This window comes from Catharus ustulatus, chromosome 9 (genome assembly GCF_009819885.2).
Source record: "Catharus ustulatus isolate bCatUst1 chromosome 9, bCatUst1.pri.v2, whole genome shotgun sequence".
Classification (NCBI taxonomy): Eukaryota; Metazoa; Chordata; class Aves; order Passeriformes; family Turdidae; genus Catharus; species Catharus ustulatus.
In genome coordinates, this window is record NC_046229.1 from 19,710,617 (window position 1) to 19,733,421 (window position 22,805).

The following is a 22,805-nucleotide window of genomic DNA, read 5'->3' on the forward strand; positions in this document are numbered from 1 at the left end:
AATTTGACAGATTTCAAGCAGAATATATTTCATTGTGCCCAAGTCAGTTGATCCTGAATTCATCATCGACAGAGGGCACTCTTGTTTTACTAACAACAACAACCTGGAACATGATTTTCAGTTCAATGTCAGCTGCTGTATTTCAGTTTGGAAACGTTTTACTGTGAGAGCATGAAGAAGCCCTCCGAAAGGCTCAGACCTATATGAGGAAAGCCTTTAAATGTGATTCCATCAGATTTTTATTTTCAGCTCAAATGCTGCAGGTAATATTCTCAGTAAGAATTTCCAAGAATATGTGCTAGGAAGGAGAATTTGAAAAGATGTAACAAAATATATTAAGCATTCTGTGAAGTTTCCTCATGGGGAATACAATGTTGATTGAAATGCGCATTTTGAAAATATCCCAGATGTCTTCAAGTTTGAAAAATAATTTCCCCTTACTTTTGGGGGAAAATGGAATGCACTGAGCCATCTATTAGTCATAAATTAGTCATTTTCACAGATATATTTTGGTATCTGTAACTTCAGTCCTGTAGTCTGAGCCTTTTATGGATTGCACATTAGCCAATAGCAGTGCTCTGATTTTACAAATCATTTTGTTAAAACATAATTGAAAAGACAGAGCTCTTGATCATCAAGTCGAATTAATTAACATGCAGTCTGTGAGATGCATGGACATTGACAATCTGTTGTTACATATTAAGATCAAAATATTTTCAGAAATCAGGCAGCAAGCTTTTGGCATCCTCTAGCATTGTCTTCATTTATTGATGGTCTCTGACTTCTATAGCAGGAATATGTATGTTAAAACAGTGCTGAATATATTAGAATATTTTCTTTGGGATTGATTAGCTAAAACATAAAAATACTCTTTTGGTTATTTTTTCTATCTAGAATGCTGTTTGCTGAATTAGAAGTTTAATCCAGAACACCAAAGCTCCAATTGTACACATGAAATTACTATTCTTAAGCCATAAACTGCAGAAAATTATTCAGCTGTCTCTGCAACTGCCAGAGGTTCTTCTTAAGTAGCCTCTGAAATACCAGAAAAATTGGTTTATACTGAGACATGATCTTTTGTTGGTGCTTTTCTTGAATATTGAAATCTTCATTAAATGGTTTTGCTGTTACATCTTTGTAGATCTACATTTTAGAAAAAGCACCTTATCTTACTCCAGTAATAAGCAACACTGTGCCAACTGTATCACTCCTTGTTTGCAAAGTGAGCATTACCAAAGTTACCAATTTCTTTCTGTTTTATCAGAAAATCATTATCTAATCCTGATATTCAAAAGAACTTGATCAAGTGAATATTTTGATTGAGAGTTTTGACCTAAAATACATTTATTTAAGACCCATGGTTAATGGTGATGGTTAATTATTAGAGAAGTGTTTACTGATTACTGTCAGAGGCCCGTGTATCTCAAACTACAAGTGTGTACTCCTGAAAGCAGCAGGAAATGAAGCTCTGGCATCTGCTCCTGCTGTTTGGGAGTGAAACTTCAGGAAGGGAATCTCAGAAACCTGAGAAACAGAAAATTATTTTTATGCTTTGGGTAGGAAAGAAAATCCAACCTTAAATGTAGTAGTTTGAGTCTGACTCATTAAACTCATGCACAAACACAGTGTCTATTGCAGTGTTTTTCACTTGTTCAATTATTACTTGCTTTATTAGCATTCTTTCACGTCTGAAGTTACTCATTCCGACTTTTGATGCACCATTTGTTGCTTGCTAAGCTTGTCTTGCTGTAACATCCCTCATGTTATTTCCTGTCTTTTCTCTTCCCCAAAGCATGTTCTGTGCATTTTCCCAGGCACCATGGATGTTATGAATGTGATTCAGTTGCCCAGTTCTTCTGGCCAATACGTATGAGGAATCATCTCCTGCTTTCCAACTCAGTGACTACCTGCTTCTCATCCTTTCCACAACTTCCCCCACCCCTCAGTTAAACTCTTCTTGCCTCTCTATGAGCAGTGCCCATTCTCTTGTCTTTCTTCTTTTCATTTTCTACAGCAGCATTTCGCTGTGCTTCTCATTATTCCCCTTGCTGACTGCAGTTCCCAGGCACACAACCAAAGGAGTAATTTCTGTTCACGGTCATTCTCTGCATCCCTTAAATTTTGGGAGCCACAGAGTAATGAGAGACAGGCATCTTGTATTTTCTGATGCCTGCTCTAGTAGAGAATGCAGTCCTTCAAAATTGTATGAAACCCAAGCTATTTTGGAAAAAAAAAAACATAGCAGCATGCCAAAGTACACTAGAATTTCTAAAATGTCATTTCATCTTTGTCACAATTTGGGCAAAAAGTATGACCTTACATTTGTTTGGGTTTTCCTTAAATGTTGTTGCCTAAGGAGTCTGCTGTCAACTTGTCAAGCATCACTTAGCTGACATAAAAGAGTATCTCTTTAAGCTAAATTAATGTTCACATTAATTAAATGTTACTCTAAAAGTTTTACCTTTCATTATGTTTCTCCAGATTTGCAAATGTAAGAGTCTGTAGTCTTCCAGTTCATTGGCTATCTGCATTTATTATACTTGAATAAGAAGTGTTCCTTTGTTTCTACAGCTGTTTTGTGTCTCAATGCTGTGGTGACAAAGATGTGAATAAAAGCCCAGTGTTGCAGATTTACAGAGTGCTCCTGTGCAGCCCTGTGAAAACAAAAGCTTTCAAGTCATAATGTGTAAGCTTTCTTACAATATATTTAAAATCATTTAGGAGCCAAGAACTACCATGACTGACCAAGCATTTGGTATTCCTGTAGCTAGTCTCAATGATTCATACAGCTCTGTACTTCCTTTCCTCTGGAAAAAGAGTTGAATACATAGTTAAGTCTCTCTGTATTCCACAAAGTCTTAAATCCAAAAAAATATTGTACTAACAATGACAGTAAATGCATTGCTAAAATAAGGAGGACTTTCTGACACAATATGAAAAGGTTGTAATTTTTAGAAGTTCATAAATTTACTATTTCTGAAGTAAATAGCATTGATTCAGCATGTGTTAACACTGTACCATTTATTTTATTCCTTTTCATCAGGCCTTAGTCATGACACCATTGTCTGACAGCTTAGTCCAGAAGAGGTATCTGCCAAACAGCTGGAATCACAAACTGTCCACAGGGTGGAGCTTTCATCTGAGAAACTGATTGTCACCATGAATATTTTCATTAATTTAGAAACAGATATTCTAAAGATGCAGCATTACTAAACCCAAAGCAGGATACAGAGTTAGTGGTGGTGCTGGCAGTGTTATTTAGCTGGCAGGTTTGAAGTGTTGCTGCTGCAGAGTAGCAGAACCACACCAGGCACTGTTGAATTCTGGCTTCGAAGAATAGAAGCAATTAAACATATGCTAAATTTGTCCTTTTTTTTCTCATGTGTTTAGTATAGCTAGTCCATATGCAGCCAAAGAATTTTGGTAACCTATTCTTCTCCAGAAAAGCACCAGAATAAGTGGCTAGGTTTTACAGCCCAATCCAAAGACTAGTTAGACATTGTAAATCCAGCAGAGTTTGGGTTTCCACTGCTTGTTGGAAACTCCAGGAAATGAAGGCAAATTGGTGTTTTTTCCTATTCTAGGATGATTGTTAGTTTTGGCATTGAAAGAATGTGTTTTTTCTTGACCATGGATGAAGCTTTCTTTTAAAGCGTAGCATTTGATTTTATTTATCACATGTGAAATTAATCCTGTTAAACTCAATCAGATAATCAGTTACCTTTGATATAGTCAGCTTCCTGTTGGTATTAGCACACCTTTTTATTTTCTGATTTTCTTAAGTATTTCAAGCACAGTCTACTGTATTTCTGTGAATTACATTGTTGTACAGGCATAAATTGATTCAAAAGATTCATTATGGCAAAACAATACTTGTTTCCCATTACAACAACTTCCCTCTAACTACAAAGCCCTTATGTACCTCTTGGCCTTGTTAAAGCTGTAGAAAAATAAATGAGATTTGTTATTTGCCCTAGAGGCCTCTGTAATGATGCATTTCAGCAGTCATTTGGCCATGTAGCAGAAAGTTGGCTGCTCCTGTGTGTTGTTCACATCCTACCTCAGCCATGGCTGGGAGTTCAGCTACCAAACTTCATGAGATTTTCAAAAGCTCTCCCATCTGAGCCTGAATGTCCCTTTGATCAAAGACAGATCCATCTTTGAACCCTCATTCACTTCAGCCTGTAAAATTTTTTAAAAATAATTTTGGGAAGACATTTTCTAGAGTGGGAATTACTATTTCTGTGTGGTCTAGTTTTTGTTTCCCTGCACACAGAAATCATGAAAATATTTTCTGTTTCTCTCAGACACAAACAAGACTTTATTTTCAGACTCTACTCCAAAAAATGCCATCATAAGTGTTATTTTTAAGGTATCAGCCACAGATAACTGGGAACTGGAACAGAAACACACATGGCATGTGACACACTGCTTCTGCTAGCATCCTTACATCCTTTTTCATTATATATGCAATTGTACTACATGAAAAACTTTTTGCTACTTTTCTAAGAATGATGTTGCAGAGTAGATATGTGTCCTCCAGTGGTAATCAGAATATTTTAGGTAAAGTAGCCTTATTTAAGTTCTTTGTATTTCATTTTGTGTATTTAGCCTTTTTTATGTTTTCCATTAGTCTTTTACGAGTACGTAATTGGATTATGAATTTCAATCCAGTGCAAACACATTTAATTTCCTCAGTTTGGATTTTCTGGATTTTTTTTCCCTTTCTGTCTCCTTTGTGAAAACTGGCTGATCCTCTATTTAGATCTCCATTTTCAACCTCCCAGGAGAATGGAGTCATATCATTCTGTAATAATGTTGAAGTATACATCACTAACAAAATGTCGTTTATGCAGTTCATGCTTCACAATATGAAAAGCTTGAGCCTAAGGCACAGAGACCTAGTTTTGTTTTGGTGTGGTTAATTATAAAATTTGTCAGCTGTAGCAGCACTCTGATGTCTGACAGTGAAATGAGCCACCATTGCTCTTACATTTTGAAAAAATGTGTTTTGGTTATATAAACAGGGATAAATTAAAGGCTGAATAACTTGTGTGAAAAAATGCTTTGCATCTTTGTCTGGACAGACTTCAGTAGACCATATCTATCTGGTTAAGCAATGTGTTGTGATTGAATTTTAACATGTGCAGCTTGGCTCAGTGTTGCAAAGATAACACAAAGCCATTTTTACATTGCAGCCAGTGCTGATACATATATTTTAATTCACATTACTGAAATTTCAGAATAACAAAACATTATGTGGTAATTCAGTTAAACTATGGTTCAGAAAAAAAATCTGCAATTGCTAATGAAAGACTCTTCAAGAAAAAGGGATGTTTTCTTGTAGTACACCTAGAAAAAGCTTAGAAAAAACAGCTGTGCCTTGCAGCTTTCTAGGATGGTAATCCGGGCTGGACTCTTAACAAACAAATTCATGAGTTTGAGTGCCACAGTGAAGACACATTGCCAGCAGCTGCCTCACTGGCATTTCAAAACCTAGAGGCCACATTCCAGCTCAGGCCTCTCAGATAGACTCAGCTGCCACAGCATCACGTGAAGTTGGGGAGAATCTAATGATCAAACTTAAAGGCTTCATACTAAAGGTCAAAAAGTCCTTTTAAGTCAGAAATAAGTTTTCAACACTTGTGGTTCACTGTTCAGGCTGGCAGTATCTTCACTGTTTCTCCCAGGTGTACTATTTCAAAATAACATTTCTCCAAAAAGTCAATGAAGAAAGCAGATTCCTGTATGAATTGTACCCTGTTAGTCCTCTCTTTTCACAGTAACTCAAACCTTAGATATACTCTGAATAGCACCGTAATGTTGTTGTGTGCAGAAGTTACTTGGAGCTTTTGTCAGCAAGATCAGAAGAGAAAGACTGGGGCAGTAAATTCATGATATCCATAGTCTAGGAGACAAAATGTGAGTAACAGGAATGATCTCTACCATGCCTGATAATAGCCAAAAATCTGTGCAAAAATAAGCTCATACTTTTTCATTGTGATCTTTTAGTTCAGTTGGCTGTTTTAAGTGCTGTCATTGTCTTGCAGACCCGCATATTCTACTTTCTTGTGTCTTCAGAGACAAAGCTACTGCTGATTTGATTTTTTCTTTTTCTTGGTACTTGTGTCTATGGGTATTTATGGGTATCCCTGGTTCTGTATCCTTGTATCATCATGGATTCCCCCAGCTCCTGTCATCTTGTCTGTATTCTTTGTTTTTCTCTTTGAGCTTATCTTTGACATTATCAGATCCTCCCACTCACCTGCTTACACACAGACATGCAGTTACACCAGGACCTAGCACTTCAGTGTAGTATGATTAAATCTCCATATTTAATGGCAGAGTTTGGAAGTCATTCACAAGAAATGTCTAATGGAGTCAGGTAGCTGCAACTTCAGGCAGGGTCATTTCCATGTCTCCTAAGCAATGACAGATGGATATGAGGTGTTTTCAATGAGCTGGGCTTTTAGCAAGCTGCTGTGGCTTGAATACTTTATGGCAAAAGATTTCAGTCAGGAAATAACGCTATTTTCAGGGCACTGAATTAATTCAAACTTCTGGTAAATGGGGTGGGCTGTCCAGGTTTCAATATATATTTCCTGGGAAGTTTCAAAAGACTTATTTATGGTGCATAACAAAGATTCTTCATGAAAAAAATGTCTAGAATAAATAGTAAATCAGCTGCATTGTCAAGAACAATAGGTATGAATGTGTAAGTCAAAATTTTGTAAGAATATTTCCATTTCAAGGGCTTTTTTTCAGTAGCATCAGAACAAGGAAATTATTGCAGCAATTTGCCTGTCCTGTTCTACTGACAGACTTGAAATAGTAGAAACCTGGTGCTTTGGGTGACAAGCCTCAGCTCACTACAGGTGATAGCCTTGCCATGGCTCTCTCTAAATTTATGATTTAGAATGGCTTGCCAAGCTGCCAACTCATTTAAACCAAATTGAACCAAAGTCATTTGGGGGTTTTTTTGGTTTCTTTTTTACATTTTACTGCCTGCAGAATTGATGCTTCAAATAAAAAAAATAGTTTTTACAATTGTAAATACATTTTTCCATAAGCCAAGAAACACCACTTGTCAGGATAATGATTTCCCTACTCCCAGCCCTTGCCTCTCAAGTTCTATTTCTTTCCCATTACTCTGGGGAAAAATGAATTCTCTCCTTATTTAGGAAAAAAATGGTTTAATTTAACTTGGAAGGAAAATTGGGTATACATTAGGAATCCACAGAGATTACAAGGGAACAGTGCCTGACAATGTGCTTTCTGTTTGGAAGAGATCTTTGCCTGTAACTAAAGGAAGAGATTAAAGAAGAGCATAATTAATGTTAGCATCTTCCATGCTACAACATACAATTACAGTGCTCACAGTGTGTGCTTGTCATTATGTAAAATTGACCTTTACAGCTCACTCAGCATGTTAGCTAACATTTTGCATATCACTGAGCTGCCTAGGAAACCGTATTTTGCTCTTACCCTGGTCCTACAAAAGCAGCTTGTGACAATGTGTATATATTCTGCTACTTTTTAAAATTCATGTTATCCTTGGCTAACAGCTTACAGAAATCTCTCTGCTGTACTCATATGTATGTGTTTGGTTTTTTTAAGTGCCTTGCTACATGGGAGTCCTTCCTAACATCTCAAACAGTGGATCTTCATGTGGACGAAGATTCTGAAGACAGGCCTTGAGTAATAATCTCTGCTTGATCTCTGCCTTTTCCATGCAGCCTCTCCCAACCAAAGTGCTTTGTATGAGATCACATACATTATTAAATTTAACTGTTAAAATCAGTGAAATGCAGGAAACCAGCTTACTGAACACTCAGGTATTCTAGTCCTGAAATACATTTTGAAACATGCTATATATTGCTTTATACTGCTTAGCTCTGATTTTACATATTTTTATGCATTTGCATACAATTGTTTTCATAAATATTGTGTAATTTTGATATAAAGTATTTTAAATATGTAAAAATAGCTCAATTTTAATAAAAAGTTGAATAAGTAAAGTTTGTCATCAGTCTGTATCCTAGTCGTTTTTGGAAGTATTTTGTTATTTTAGCATGCTTCTTAGATTCTCTTTCTTGAGTAATTTCTTGTACTTGAAGAATTACATCACATAGTCCTCAAGGACTAGGACTTTAGGATTATTTTAATAGATTTTACCCAATGACAACATAGGACATAAAGATGACAAATGTTCTGTGAGACTAATGCTGGTTTGAAGTGTTGATAATTTAGTTTTCAGTTTGCAATATTTACATGCTTATTAGACATCTTCAATTTGACATTTTTTAAAGATAAAGAAGTGACAGTTCAAGAAACAGTCTGTTTACAGTGATACCATTAGTCAGAGTGAAACTGCTCCCATGGCCGACCCTCCTGTAATCCTTAACTTCTTTCCTCTTTAGATAGTCAGTGTGGAAGAGAAGGGTTAAGAAAATAAGAGGCTTGCATTAAAATTATCTACTGATTCACTCCTGCAATATGCATTAAAGTCTTGCAGTCACTGAATTATTCCACCCAAAAGGTCCTCCAGTCTGCAGCTGTAGTTTCTGGTGGTTAAGGTCTGAGCAAGCCACAGGCTTGAGGTGCAGGAATCAGAGACAGCCTAACCAGGGCTCTGGCCTTACAAAAGAGCAGGGCTTCAGCTACCACCTGCAGCTTTTGTGGTGGCATTTTGAGAGCTTGCTCTAGTCAGTCACCTAATGGCTGCAGGGGACAATTCCAGAGCACATGGCTGCTCCTGGGTGGCTGTGGACCTGTCTAAGCTGCGTAAGGATTTCATGGCTTTGATCTTAAAAAATGCATATTGCAAGTAAGACCTGGAAAACCAGCATGACCTTTTCAGCAATGCTAGGAAAATGCTCTCATGCTGCTCCATAAAGTAGTAGTGAAAGCTCAGCTTGGTTTTTTTTTCATCTATGAAGGGTCAGTTAAGATGCTCCTGAAATCCTGCAGGGAGCATGCATCTCTCCCAGTGTGGAGGGCAGTGCAGTGCTGAAGGGCTGTGCCTCACAGGGTCTTCTGCAGCCATGCTGGCAGTGGATCCTTGCAGCAGGCAGGGAAGAACAACGTGGCTGGACTGTGCTCTTTTCCCACTGTAACTTTCTGATGATTTTTTGTAACATGAGAGTTTTTATCAATGTGCTTAATAACCTTAATGGCGTTCCCTTTTTTTTTTTTTTTTTCCCATCTGAACTCATAGGTTTTACCATGCTGAATATCAGTGAATTCCACAACTTAATATGTAGGAAAAATCAATTAATTTTGTGATTTTCTAAACCAGCTGCCCAACAACTTCAGGTAATGCCTTCTGCCTCGTAAATTGTGAGAAGAGATGAGCAACTGTTACCTATTTGTCTTCCCTGTGCCAGTCAAGAATTTACAGACCTCTAGAGTGTTTTCCAAGTACTGCCTGTTGTCCCAGAGGAAAAGCCAGAGCTTAATACCATATTGTACAAAAGGCACTTCACATCTGTGCTCATTGTTACTGCTTTTCTCTGTATTTTCTAGTTCCGCTGCAACCAGTGTTCAAAATGCAGACACACCAGAAATGTACATGTTGTCATAATTATGCTTTGATTTTTGTCATCATCTTCCTAATTTATTTTTTGAAGTACCACTGAATGCTGAGCTGCCATTCCACAGAACTGTCCACAAAGCTTTTCTGAAGGTTACTAAATAATTTAATATCCATCAGTGTGTATATATAGGAGAATTGGCTTTTCCCCAGTGAGCATTTATTTGCATTTATTAATACTCAATTTAGCCTGCTGTTTTTAGCTCCTAATCTCTCTGTAGTGTGCAGTTCTATAAACAGGATTGCAAAAAGACAGACAGCAGTAACACTTTGAATACCAGATCAGTGGAGATTCAAGGAGCTGAGCCTGAACAGGCTTACTGGAAGGTTGGAAATACTTGAGTATGACCAAAAATTACTACCATGCTGCTAATTTAGGCACCTCTAAGGACATACAATGTCTGGTTAGCTGAGATGGAGCGTGCCAATGTGTGTTGCATTGATTTTACCTGTCTATTCTGCTGGACTAGAATGTTGTTATCTGAGACATTTGGAAATCAGAAGCACCATTGGACATTTTGCATTCTTGGTTAAAATGTTCATTATGTTCATGATTTAGTTTTAATTTCTTTTTCTCTTAGCTAGGCCATAACTTATGGGGGAAAGACTTCAGCAGTCAGTTTGATAGAGGCCTTTTTGGGACCATGTATTTATTTTCCTGATTTTTTAGTAGTTCTATCATCATGTAAAAATAAGCACAATCAAACAGTGTCCTTTTTGTTATACTTCTGAAACTTATCATTTTAGAAAGTCTATTGTATATTTAGTCTTATTTCCAAAGATTTTTCTTAAATGGAGTCTTGCCTTCCTTAGGCTTATGATTAGAAAGTGTTTAATTTGATTACTGAAAATCAGTCTGCCTCTTACTGGATTTTCATACTGCCTCTGTGTATGTCAGTGGTTCATACCTAGGGCCTTATTGGGGGTTAGGTTTCTTTCCTTGTGTTAATTTTTACTTTTAGAGTTTTTCCCACAGTTGCTAGGAAACACTAACAACTGGGTACTTAAGAAAAACGAAGTAGCCAAGCTCAGAGGAGGAAGGCATCTGGTTGCACTAATCTTTGCCTGAGGGTTTCTCTCTGAGGGGCAGAGATACGCCGAGAATGGGCAGGTAAAGGAAAAGAATTGGGCAGGTAAGGGACAAGAATTGGGCAGGTAAAGAACGAGCTGGGGCAGCTGCTGGCTCTCTCTCCCTCGCTCTCTCTCTCCACTCCCCCGGCTTCGGAAGAGGATGGTCAGAGGAGGTAAAGAATTAGTATGTCAAATGAGAGCTGAGCAAAATCTCTGTACATGTACAGCTGTCACAGAATTCCTCACTTCTCAGACGCTGCATTATTTGTCAGGTTAGAAGACAAAGCCAGAGCTGCTGTGAACATCAGGATCTCCTGCCCACGAGCCTGTAAGAATTGCTTGGGCCCCACAAAGCTGGTACTGAGCCCTTAAGGCTGGCAGGGTCTGTGAAGGAGCAGCAGCTCACTGAAGTTTCAGAATCACTACTGCTTTTTCATCTCTTTTCATTGCTTGATTCTTCAATAACACAGCACAAGAGTCCAAAGTTTCTATCTGATAAAAGTTTAAAGAGGGAAATTTATGAGGATCCTTTTGAACCCAGAAAGTAGGATATGAGTCTGTGAAATTGGGTGGAAATTGACAGCAATTATTTTATTAAGGAAAAATTATTACAAGAATTCAGTAATTCAGTACTTCCTCTCCTGCTTTTGTCCACCAGCAATACTTTTTGCAATAAACAAAAAAACCTGGCAGATACTCAGCTGATACAAAAGTAAATCTAAAGCAAGGATAGAAAAAGATTTGTAATAATAGCTCTTCAGAGGCTATGTTCATTCACTGACAGGACAGGACAAATTTTAGAAGGGAATTAACTGTGACAGCTTAACATTGTAAAGTAAGTTATTCAATATTTATTGGTGCATTCCAGATGTTCCTTTATTCCTATGACTGCACCTGTTTTGTTACCATCTTGTTGTAGGAAAGAAAATTAATGGAGAAGTATAAAAGGGGAGGGGCTAAAGCAAAAAAATCAACTCATTTCTAATCTGTGATAATGATTGTGCACCATGACATGCAATTGTTAAAAGAATTTTAAAATGTTATACAAATACAGTTGTGCCTCATTTTGTCACATAAAGGTACAGCAAATACATTTCTGCTACAAGCTGAACCTAGAACCTTTTATTTCTATTAGCCTTTTCTTCATGTGTGAGTTTTTTGCTGAAGCAGAGGGACTCTCTGTAGAGATGATGATCAACCCTATCCAGAATATCTAACACAGAATGGCAGTACTGGGTCAACCTGGAAAATCTCAGCCAGGTTCTTATAACCAAACTGAAAAAACCTATCTGGTTAAAATGCAGAGACACCAACAGAAGACATCCCCTGGCATTTTTTACCTTTTTTTCCCCTCTCTATAAGGGCCCAGGTTCCTGCTCATGCACTGAGCACCTGGCCCAGGTTTAATAAGGACTTTTACAGCCATGCCAGGACAGAGTGCACAGCGCCAGGACTGAGGAGGTGACACAGAGCAGGGAGTGCAGGGAGCCAGGCACACCTGGGCAAGGGTTACTCCCTTTCTCCTGGCTACCCCACTGCCCAGAGATGCCAAGGAGCAAAAGGAAGAACTGCACTTTGTCTCTTACTCAGATTCTGGGAGCAGTACAAAGATAACTGGCATCTGTTACTTGGATTGCAATCTAGACAGAGATTTCAGAATACAGAAAATCAGAAAATAGGACAGAAGGAAAAAAAATACCTTGGATACAATTAGAAGGATATTTATTTTCATGGTTTAAATTATATTTAGCTTCGTTTTTAACCCTTAACTTGAAATGTTTCTACATTGTATGGCTTGCTACCTACACTGAATGTGTATGTGAAGTTTGTGAGGGTTGCCATGGGAATTCTGGCTTCCATGCCTGGAAAATCATCTGCAATTTGACAAAGCTCATCAATGCTATTGCTATATATATTCATTTTCCCTTAGAAGCATTTTTTTCTGGAAGACCTTTATGGAAATAGTACTATTTCATCTCTGCTTTGTAATATGTCATCTCATTTATCAAAAATACTTATTCAGAACAAATACACTGCAGAGATTTGAATATTTTCCTTTGTATTCCTTCTCCAATAACATGGATCCAGATGTTAGATTGTTCTAATTCATTATTTGTGGTACAGTTATTTAATTTATTTATAAGTATTAATTTTAGTTTAAAAAAATGTAAGATCAAAGCAGAAATGAGTCTCTGAGTAATTCTAAGCTTTCAGATTTATCTATATGGTGCCTCTTGGGTTTTTGGGGTTGTTCATTTATTCTGAGATACATGAACATTCCCAGTATGATTGTTGACTACACCATCACCATGCTGTGATCCAGAGTCCATGGAAGTGAATGAAGAGACCAAAGACTGTCTCCCAACTGATCAACATTCAAATTATTAATAGTATCTGGGGAGAATTTGCTCATTGAAAAGAAACAGGAGCAGAAAATTATAATCAGTATCTTGAGTTACTTCTGTATTTGGCAATGTCACAGTCTTTCTGCCATCTTTTTCTAAAAGGCGGGAAGGTGATTTTTTTGGGGGGAGGGGACAGCATTTTCCATTGTTACATTTAAATTATCTCAATTGTTCTTCAGCAGCAGCAAAGTGTTTAGAAGGGAAGCAATAAAGTCTTAATTATAGGGCAGTGTAACAGCTACAAATGCATATTCTACTGCTACATGTTCTTCAGAAAACATAATCAATTCACACTGTTTTTGAATGATGTTTCATATTGTCATCTTGTAAACAGATCTTAAAATAGCCAGTTTATAAAGAGAGCTAAATCTCTATAATTATGAAAGCTTTTCTTTTTTCCCCACTTAATCCTAAAAGAAAAGGTGAAGGCTGGAGGTACAGCAGCTTTGATTTTGAACCCCCTACTGAAGTAAAAGAATGCTAATAATTTGAAAGTGGGTTTGGGATTTTTTTTTTAAGAAAAAGGTACAGCCATTGAACAACATACATAACTAAAGGTGGTATGTCAGAGATGAACTTAAAACGGTGTTTCTGTAATGCCACATCACCATGACTTTGTTCATGTAGTGAACAGTTGTTCACAGACACATTGTTTTGGATTTCAGTAAGAAACACGAAAACAGAGTTGACAGAATTCAGTCTTTTCAGAATTTGTTTTGTTCTGTATTATTTAACTAGTGGCCAGCAGCTTCTGATCCACTCTATGAGGTCCTGTTGAAAGCTCAGATCTCTTGAGAATTGAAAGGTAATCTTGGGTTTTAAACACGCCACCAACTGAGGCTGATACTGTACTATCAGTGAAAAACTTAACTAATGTTTCATTGCAATTGATTTTGAGAAAAGCTGCAAATCCTTGCCATGGAGATGAAACTATCCAGAGTGTATTTCATTCTTTGGGGTGAACTTTGAAGAAGCTGGGATCAATGGATAAATCACAGTTGTAATAGCTCTGTTTCAGTATCTGTGGCAAGATAATTACTATTGTCTAGTGAATAAAAGGATCCTGAATGAAGTCCAAGGGAATTACACCAGGCCTCTGCTTGTCCCTTTTCAGAGACATGTCCAGTGGATGCACGGGCTTAACACTGGTGAACATGGAATAGTTCTACCCACAAGCCAGTGGCACCAAGGTGCCATTGAACCAACTTTTGGTTGCTGAGGCAGAGCTCCAGTTTGAATTGCAAGTCCCTCTCTCCTTTGCCACTTGCCACAAACACCTGATCAACAAGCTGAGAGTTTCCATATTTGCTCCATATGAGTGTCATTTGGTGTAGCAAGAGCTTCTCATCTTGAACTCCCATGTCAAAACTTCTGATAAGGCTCCCTATCCATCTTAGCTAATATTTCCTTGCAAGTATTTTAATGACCAGGGAAAGAAGGTGTGCCTATTTGAGGAATACTAGGTATTTTTAAACCATAAATCATTGTTCCAAAGTGATCACTATTAGAACAAACTATACATTGCTTTGCCTTATCTCTGGAAGTTGCTTAGGACACGGTGATATCCCCACCCTGTGGCAGAGGGCAAGAAAAGCTTCTCAGTTTCCTAAGTCTTCAACGAAATATACATAGTAGGAAAGAGAAAGGCTGTCAAGTCTCTTGGCCTTTTCTGTTTCTTGAATTTTATCATGTACTTCTGCAGCATATGGGTATAACTAATTACATTTTCTGAGCAGATGTGCAAGAGATGGATTGATATGCCAAGGCTGGTAAATGTCCAATGAGGAGGCGACTGGTGTGCCCATGACAGATTTTGTAAATGAGACATTTACGGAAATGACGAACGTAAAACATTTCATTTTAATATTTTACTCCTGAGGTTAAAAGGAGCCCAAGTCCACTGTCAATAGGGGAAAAATGTGTAATGTGTCCCCATTTCTACTTCAGAAAAATAATCTGTTTCAGAATCTGTTTGGAATATGATGGAGTTTTTCAGCTTCTTTCTTCTCTCCTATTTTCTACTTACTGTTGTAAAAGAGAGGTCAATTCAATAGGAATGCATTTGGAAGCAAAAGAAGGTTAAATTCCTCTCTCATACAAAAATAGGATTTTTAAAAATTGGGTTTTTTGAATATTAAAATGAAGAGTCAACTGATAAGACTAATGAGAATCTGTACACACTACATCTGAACAGAAGATGAAACCTGGAATTAAAGCTGTTGCTCCTTGATGCTGTATGTCAAAGCAGATTTGACTGACCATTCACATGTGATCAGAGGCACAGCAGCTAAATCTGCTGAATGTGTACCCAAAGCACAATAAAGGCCTTACAGATTCTGTCCTTAAGAAATACACAATCCTGTTGTCCTACTTCAGTATTAAGTATTAAGTTGAGAAAAGTCACTTTGCAAAGTAAATAAGGCATTATTTGATATTAAAATGGCATTTTCCTCCAAATATTACATTATTATTTGTAAGCCAGTACCTCTGATCATGTAACTCCCTTAGGCATATCTAGATATGTTCCCACCTCTAGGGGGGTCTAGACTCTAGAGGGGTCTTCTTTTGTCTCCCTCATTTTGTTTTTAGACAGAGCTGAAGGAGGTTTGGGAAGCTTGTGTATTCTCTGGAGAGAAAGAACTAGAGAGGAAGATTATTTTACCTCTTGAAGTGACTCAGAGTTGTCCCCCTTTTTATTTCCCCCTGTTAAGTCTCTTCATTATTATTCATGTATCTCAAATCTTTATATTCACCTTCTCCAATTTTCAGGTGCTTTTCCTTCATAGTTAATTTCTTTCTTCATTTCAAAATTCTTCATTTCCCTCTGACACCATGTAATATTTATTACATCAGTGCTAAAGCTGCATGAATAATTCATCAACTATTTTGCTTCTTTTCCTATTCAAGTATGGTCCATAATAATTCACTTGAAATATTCATTATTTCAAAAGTGTCATGGAATAATTTTTGCAAATAATTCTTGGTCTGTGTATTGTTCAGAGGTGCAACCAAAAACCCAAGTGGCAAAACCTCAACTTTCATCCACCATCCCCTGATGGAAGCTCTTCTTCCCATGCAGTGTTTGGTGCACTTGCTGAAAATATCCCCACTTGCAACTGGCTTCTTGAAAATGCTCCTCAACGTTCACTTCACAAGTTATGATATAGAAGAAAATGCCCACCAAATAAGTGAATATTTTTCAGACTGCTTGGAAAGAAAGGACATGAGAGTCAATGGGCTGTGATGCTCTCTTCATTTACTTACTTCCTTTGATCCTCAGCACCACCAAACAGCATAGGTTATACCAAATGACAAGTTTCTTAAAAGTACTTATGATTTACATTCCCTGTGAGGGTGTGAACCCTGGAACAGGTTGCCCAAAGAAGATGTGCATACCTCATTCCTGGAAGTGTTCCAGGTCAGGTTGGATGGGAACCATGGTCTAGTGGAAGGTGTCCCTGCCTGTGCAGGGGAGCTGGAACTAGATGTTCTTTAAGGTTCTTCCAACCCAAACCATTCTATGGTTCTGTGACTCTATATAGCCAGAGATAGCACTGATACCAAGAGCAACAACACTGCCGGAGTTTCCCCTGCCCTGAGACAAGGGAAACCAAGACTGAAGACATGCAAATCAGAGGCTTCACTTATATTCAGCTGTATATTTTTCAGTCACCAGTGGTAGCCAGGGTGCTCTGACCTCTCTCTGTTAACATGGATGAGGGGTACTACACTTTGGGGCATGAGGGACTGAGCTTTCAGGAGTTTATGCCTGGCAGTAACAGGAGGTCACATTTCTATAACTCATAAGCAGGTGGCGGTACTTTCTTGGCTACTTTGGCTTCTTGATGGAAATATTGGTGCCAGAAATAAAAAAGTTTTAGTAGTTTAGGGTTGTTCCCAGGCATTTGTGTAAGCATCTACGTAAACACTGCAATCTTTAGATTGCCAGCGTTCAAGGCCCAGGTATGTTTCAGTTTTGTTGAGAAAGCATGAACACAGAAGTTTCTGCCTGGAAGCTGGAACTCCTACTTGCTGCCACAGTAGAATTAATATTTTTACCTCTGCACAGGTATTTTTGCTATGTCCCAGGGTGCAGAGGATTTGTGTTTGTAGCAGAAGCAAGTACTCATTGCAAACGCAGGGCTAGGCCCTATAAAAGAGTTACCTATAAACTGCAGAAAAGCTGTTTGCAAAATCTGTCAGATATGAAGTTAGTTCTCAATGACATTTCTCTTGCAGTGAGAAGGCTGCTTTTAATTTAATTGCAAATTAAAAGTTCAATCATTTACTGCTTAATATTCCCAGTGTAGCACTAAATGAACATTAAGTGACATAATGGCTGCTGAGGTCCCTGACCAAATCATCAAAGGAGGGATGGGGGCAATCTTTCAAAGCATCAGGGCTGGGTCTGTGCTCAGTTTTCCACCTCCTTTCATTAGCAATGCTAAGCTGAGAGTGTTGACCCTCAGGGTTTGCTCCTCTTGAGCAACAAAATTGGAAGTGAAATGAGTGTGGCAATCTGCTGAGTCTGAGAGCTGCCAGCTGTACCTGTGCTCTGCAGAGGCTCTGGGAGTGTGTCCAGGGCAGCAGGGAGAGAAGCACTGAGAGGGAGGGACAACATGTGTCTGACAGAGCTGTGCTTTGAAGAGACCAAGGGAAGGTACTATGTGACACACCAAAGCAAACAAGTGCGACTAACTTAGAAGACAGAGGAAAACAAATATATTTTCACTTCTGAATTCCTATTACAACCTTGATACTTAGAAATATATATATAAGGAAGACCAAAACATAGACAAATGACACTGAGAAGTAGTCTGAAAATCATTGCTTATAAAGCTGTGACTTTTTGGAATTATGTATTTTTTTCTGTTAGGCTGAGCTGTCACACACCATAACCAGATTCTGTGTATCTTGTAATTAATTATTACTTATTGTTTTTCTGTCTGACCCCTGGAGCTGGTTTTTGCAAACTGCAAATTGTCAGAATCTGACTCACTCAGTGCTACTGGAAGTGGGAAAGATCAGAAGAATTCACTTAACAAATGTAGATGATAAAATAAAATGTCACATTTTATTACATACTTTCATTCCATCTGTCTGAGCAATTTTAAATGCCAGATTTAAAGAAGTGCCAGCAGGCCATGTCTTTCAGGGATGCTTGCACATGGCTGCACTCGCTTTTAGCATTTCCTTTCTATTAAGAGGATAATTTGGTGGCATGATAAACTCCTAGAAGGGTGCAAGAGCAGGTGTGTTTGCACTGGGATGCTCACTCATGCCCCTGCCCCTGTGCCAGTTCCTGGGGACTGCCCTGGGAATCACCACCTCCTGATTTCCCTCTCCCTAGCTCACGATTGGTTTTCATGGCACTGCCCTACCAGGGAAGCTGCATCATGGTGTCCATGCAGCTTTTGAAGGGCACCATCGCTCACCTCCATGCTGCTTGCTAATAAGACACTACAAGAATGTGCCTCTTACTGTGGGCTTTCTATCACTCGCATATTTCTCTTGTTCACCTACCAAATACCGAGGCTTGGGAAAATTTCAGATTATGTTTACAGTATTTCTCTTTCCATCAGTGAGGCAGAGGAATGGAGGCAGTGGTTAGTTATGAGGATGGGGTGCCTTTTTTAGTTTCAGTGAGCAGCTTCCACCAGGCTGCTCCTAGTTTGTTCTGGTTTTTGCTGGGGACAGCACCTGCCTGCCAAGGTTGTCTGACCAGCCAGATGCTCTGGGCCCATCCCATGCTCCTCACCAAAGAAAGAAGTAAATCTGCACTAGCCCAGAAGCCCCTAAAAGGCCGTTTGTTTTAAAATTCTCTTCAAACTCAAAGCATCTCTGATGTATTTCTTGTCTCAAAAATATGAAAAAAATGAACATGAAAAAAATTCCCAGAGGAAGTTAACAGTAGAGAAAAAATAAGATTGGGAAATGGAGCACAAGGAAGTAAAATAAAAAATGCAAAGAGTCTCCAGTTAAAGAGTACAGAGGAGAAGAGGAAAAAAAAGAGATAATGAATAAATAAGTAAATGGTACATACTACTTGTCCAACTCCCGCTCTCTGTGCCTGCTCAGTGGCACTCCAGCTCTAATGCACAGATCTGGCACTGCACAGGGAAGAGAGGATTTTTCTATTTGGTAAAATCTGACTACACAGGATAATCTGCTACTGCCCCAGTATTAGTGTAAGTGATGTGTGAACCAATGAGCTGCTAGCAGTTGTTGCCACACTCACCCCATGAAACAAAATTCTCATTCCATTTTTCACCCTTTGAGATTGGCACGGTTTATCTCCAGATGGCCACTGAGCACTTGGGCTGCTTCACATAAGGCTTGTTCTCCTTTGGTTCAGTTGGCTCCCGCTACAATAATTCCATAAAATGCAATTCAACAAGTTAAAGCTATTTCCATTATGGTATCCACTCCCAGATCCTTTGGACTAGACCATCGTGATTAACACTGCGATGAACTTACCCCCTTACCCCTGGCTTGGGGTTACCCAGAGACTGCAGTGCCTCAGGGCTGTACCTGCCCCAGTGGAGCCATTTCTTCAGCCACAGGCTCTTCAGGGGACATCTGCTGCTGCTTGGATTTATCCGCAGCCACAGAGGGGCAGCTGAGGGGCTGTGGGTAAATCCATAGCTTTGAGGGGCTGCTGTTCCAGCACGGCCCTGGCCTTGGGCCTCAGTGCCCTCAGAAACAGATCTGCTCCAGCACGGCCTCCCCCTCAGCCACTGTCCCCTCAGAAAGCAAACCTGCCCAACCAGCCTTGCCCTGGCTGCAGTCCCTGCAGGCTGTTCCTGCCCTGCTGTGGGTTTATCCATGGCCACACCATTTCAGGTGCTCCAGCACGGCCTCAGGAACAGCCCCTGGTGCTCCAAGCTGTACCTTGGGCCCGACGTCTGCAGGACGTCCCTGCTGTGGCACTGACACAGCCACGGCCACATCCAGGTGTGTCTGTTCTGGGCTTTCCCCTGGCCAGGAACACTTCCAGATACACCTGCTCTGCTGTGGCTTTTCCCTGGCCAGACACACTTGCAGCTGTGCCTGTTCCCCCTGTTCTCAGCCCCAGGTGCCAGTCCCGTGGCCCCAGCCCAGGCTGGAGCTGCAGCAGCACAGGAGCAGCGGTGCTGCCCCGGCCGGTGCCAGCCCAGGCCATCGCTGGTGCCGGATCGGAACGTCCCAGAGTGAGGGGATCAGCAGCACAGGCTGCAGCTGCAGCCAAAGCACAAAGCAGCCACTGATGAGCCCTGGACTCTAATGGACAGTGAGGCCAGTGAGCCCCATGGCAAGCACAGGAGCCTGTCAATTATTAGCCAAACAGCAGTAACAGCCACAAATTCCATCTAGCACATTCCAATCAAACCTGTCATTATTTCAAACCCTTTGAGCTCCACAATGAGCACCAACAAGGGCTGTTGTAGTTTAACCCTAGATGACACACAGAGCTCATTCACTACTCTCTGGTGGATGGGCGAGAAAATCAGATGACTAAAAGTGAGAAAACTCGTGGGTTGAGATAAAAACAGTTTTATAAATAAAGCAAAAGTCACATATGCAGGCAAGCAAAATAAAACAAGAAATTCATTCAGTACTTCCCATGGGCAGGCAGGTGTTCAGCCATATCCACCACATAATGGTGACTTGAGAAGACAAAATATCATGACTCTGAATGTCCCCTCCTCCCTTCTCTTTCCTTGAGCTTCATGTGCTGAGCATGACTCCACATGGATTGGGATATCCCTTGGGTCAGTTGGGGTCACCTGTCCTGGCTGTGTCCCCTCCCAACTTCTTGTGTACTCCCAATCTCCTCACTGTGGGTTGAGGTGAGGAACAGAACGGGCCTTGATTCTGTGCAAGTGCTGCTCAGCAACAGCCAAACCATCCCTGTGTTATCTACACTGTTTTCAGCACAAATCCAAAACACAGCCCCAGAGCAGCTACTGTGAAGAAAATTAACTATACCCCACCCCAAACTAGCATAGCTGTCCTGAATGTAATTCCCTTTGAGAACTTCCCAACCTGCCAAAGCATGTAAAAACCCAGCCACATTTCAGACTGAAGAACAGACAGTTCCCTCTACACACACACACATGCATTTCAGATGGAAAGACCTTGAAAGGTGCAAAATTTCAGCCCACAGATCCTTACCACTGACTGAAAAAAAGATTATCTTCTCGTATCACAAAGAAGCAGCTACTTAGAATATAGGCAGTAAGTTTTTATGTGGTCTTCCAGGGAAATTTAAATTGGATTTTGAAGCTGAAATTCGCACTTATTTACAAGTGTTCACAATATCTTGCTTTAAAAAAAAAGTATTACTTCAGCTCTTTTTAGGTGCACCTGTGGAGAGAGGCATAATTGTGAAGGCATAACCAAAGCTATTTATTCCTCTTGGGAGTTAATTTTCTATATTGATTTAATTAGACTTGGACTTCCCAACAGCTAGAAGTTAAACTTTCATGTCTGTGAACTGGAAAGCAAGATGGTAAATTGCCTTGGCTGCCTTTGGGAACATAATGTATTTTTCAACCTTTCATTTAAATGCTGGCAGTACAATGGTAATGGTCAGAGCAGAAGATGCCAAGCATTTATCAAATTAAGGAGCATTAAAAAAAAGTACCAGAAAATATGTATACTGGAGCCAAATATGTCACATATTTTAGCAACCATTAGGCACAGTGTTGCTGAAAGAAAAACTGATTTTATTAAATACTCCATCTTTCCATACTAAATCTTTGTAAAGACCCTGGTTTCTTTTTCTTGTTTAAACTTTTATCTTGATGCCTGATCCCTGCACATAATACCAGAATAATGCAGATTATTAGGGGAGGTAATTCAAGTATTGGGATTTGAATGTGAAAACTTTGCTGACTCTAGGCTACTATTAGTTTTTTACCCTGCCAGTGAGTAAAGTATGGATTAGACTTGCAGAAATACCCCCAACTGTGCCCATGCCTTGGGGAGGATTTAGATCAGACTGATTGTTCCAATAAACCCCCTATCTGGTGAGAAGTCACACTAGTAATTTGCATCTCCATAAAAGAATTAGCAGAGCTGTTGCTTTGAAGTTCAATTATCCATGAGCATGTTTAAAGCAGAGTATTGGAACTGCATTGTGCTGTTTGCACAGCTGCGGAGAACTGAATGCACGGGATGTTTGCAGGTTTGCTACTGAACTTTCCACACACCCAGGGAAACAGGACTACTGGGAAGTCTGCAAAAGGCCTAAACCCATGGGCAGGCACTGAAGAAAAATGAAGCTCTAAAGAAAGTTTCTAAGTGCATTTGTGGACATTGAGGATAAATTCAACTGACTGCTTGAGTGTTATGAGGTGCCAGCTGCAGTTCTATAGTTAAGGCTGAATTGAGCTTTGAATTTAAATCAGGGGTTCATGTTCATTATTTCTTTGGATGATGTGGCTTCCTTTTTTACCCTGTCTCAAAATTTACAGTACTTGCTCTTTGAGAACATGATGGATTTCCTAGAAAGTAAATCAAGCAGTTAAGGATTAAAATCAAACTGCAAAATAGCCCTCTCGTGAATCTAGATTTTGTTCAGAATACTATTGATTTTTTCACATTGTTATCACTGTTAAAATTCGGTTTATAAGACAAAAACAGCTGAAAAACACAATGAAAATAATTAATCAATGTTTATGCAATTACTGTGATCAACAGCTCATTTATACTTACAGGGGTTATTACAACACCGAAGCTTATGCAGCCCGTTA

The 22,805-nt window shown here is 39.3% G+C and overlaps 1 protein-coding gene across 4 annotated transcripts in view; it reads left to right on the forward strand.

The window, feature by feature from the left end:
* SNX7 (sorting nexin 7) overlaps window positions 1-8,029 on the forward strand; it is a 29,059-nt gene extending 21,030 nt beyond the window's left edge. The window contains exons 9-10 of one of the 4 annotated variants that reach the window (XM_033066858.2): window positions 5,837-5,922; window positions 7,618-7,703. In XM_033066858.2, the coding sequence (XP_032922749.1) occupies window positions 5,837-5,890 (54 nt within the window). In that variant the 3' untranslated portion in view covers window positions 5,891-5,922; window positions 7,618-7,703. The other 3 variants (XM_033066855.1, XM_033066857.2, XM_033066859.2) reach the window with 3 other exon arrangements.
* The last annotated feature ends 14,776 nt before the right edge of the window (window positions 8,030-22,805 follow it).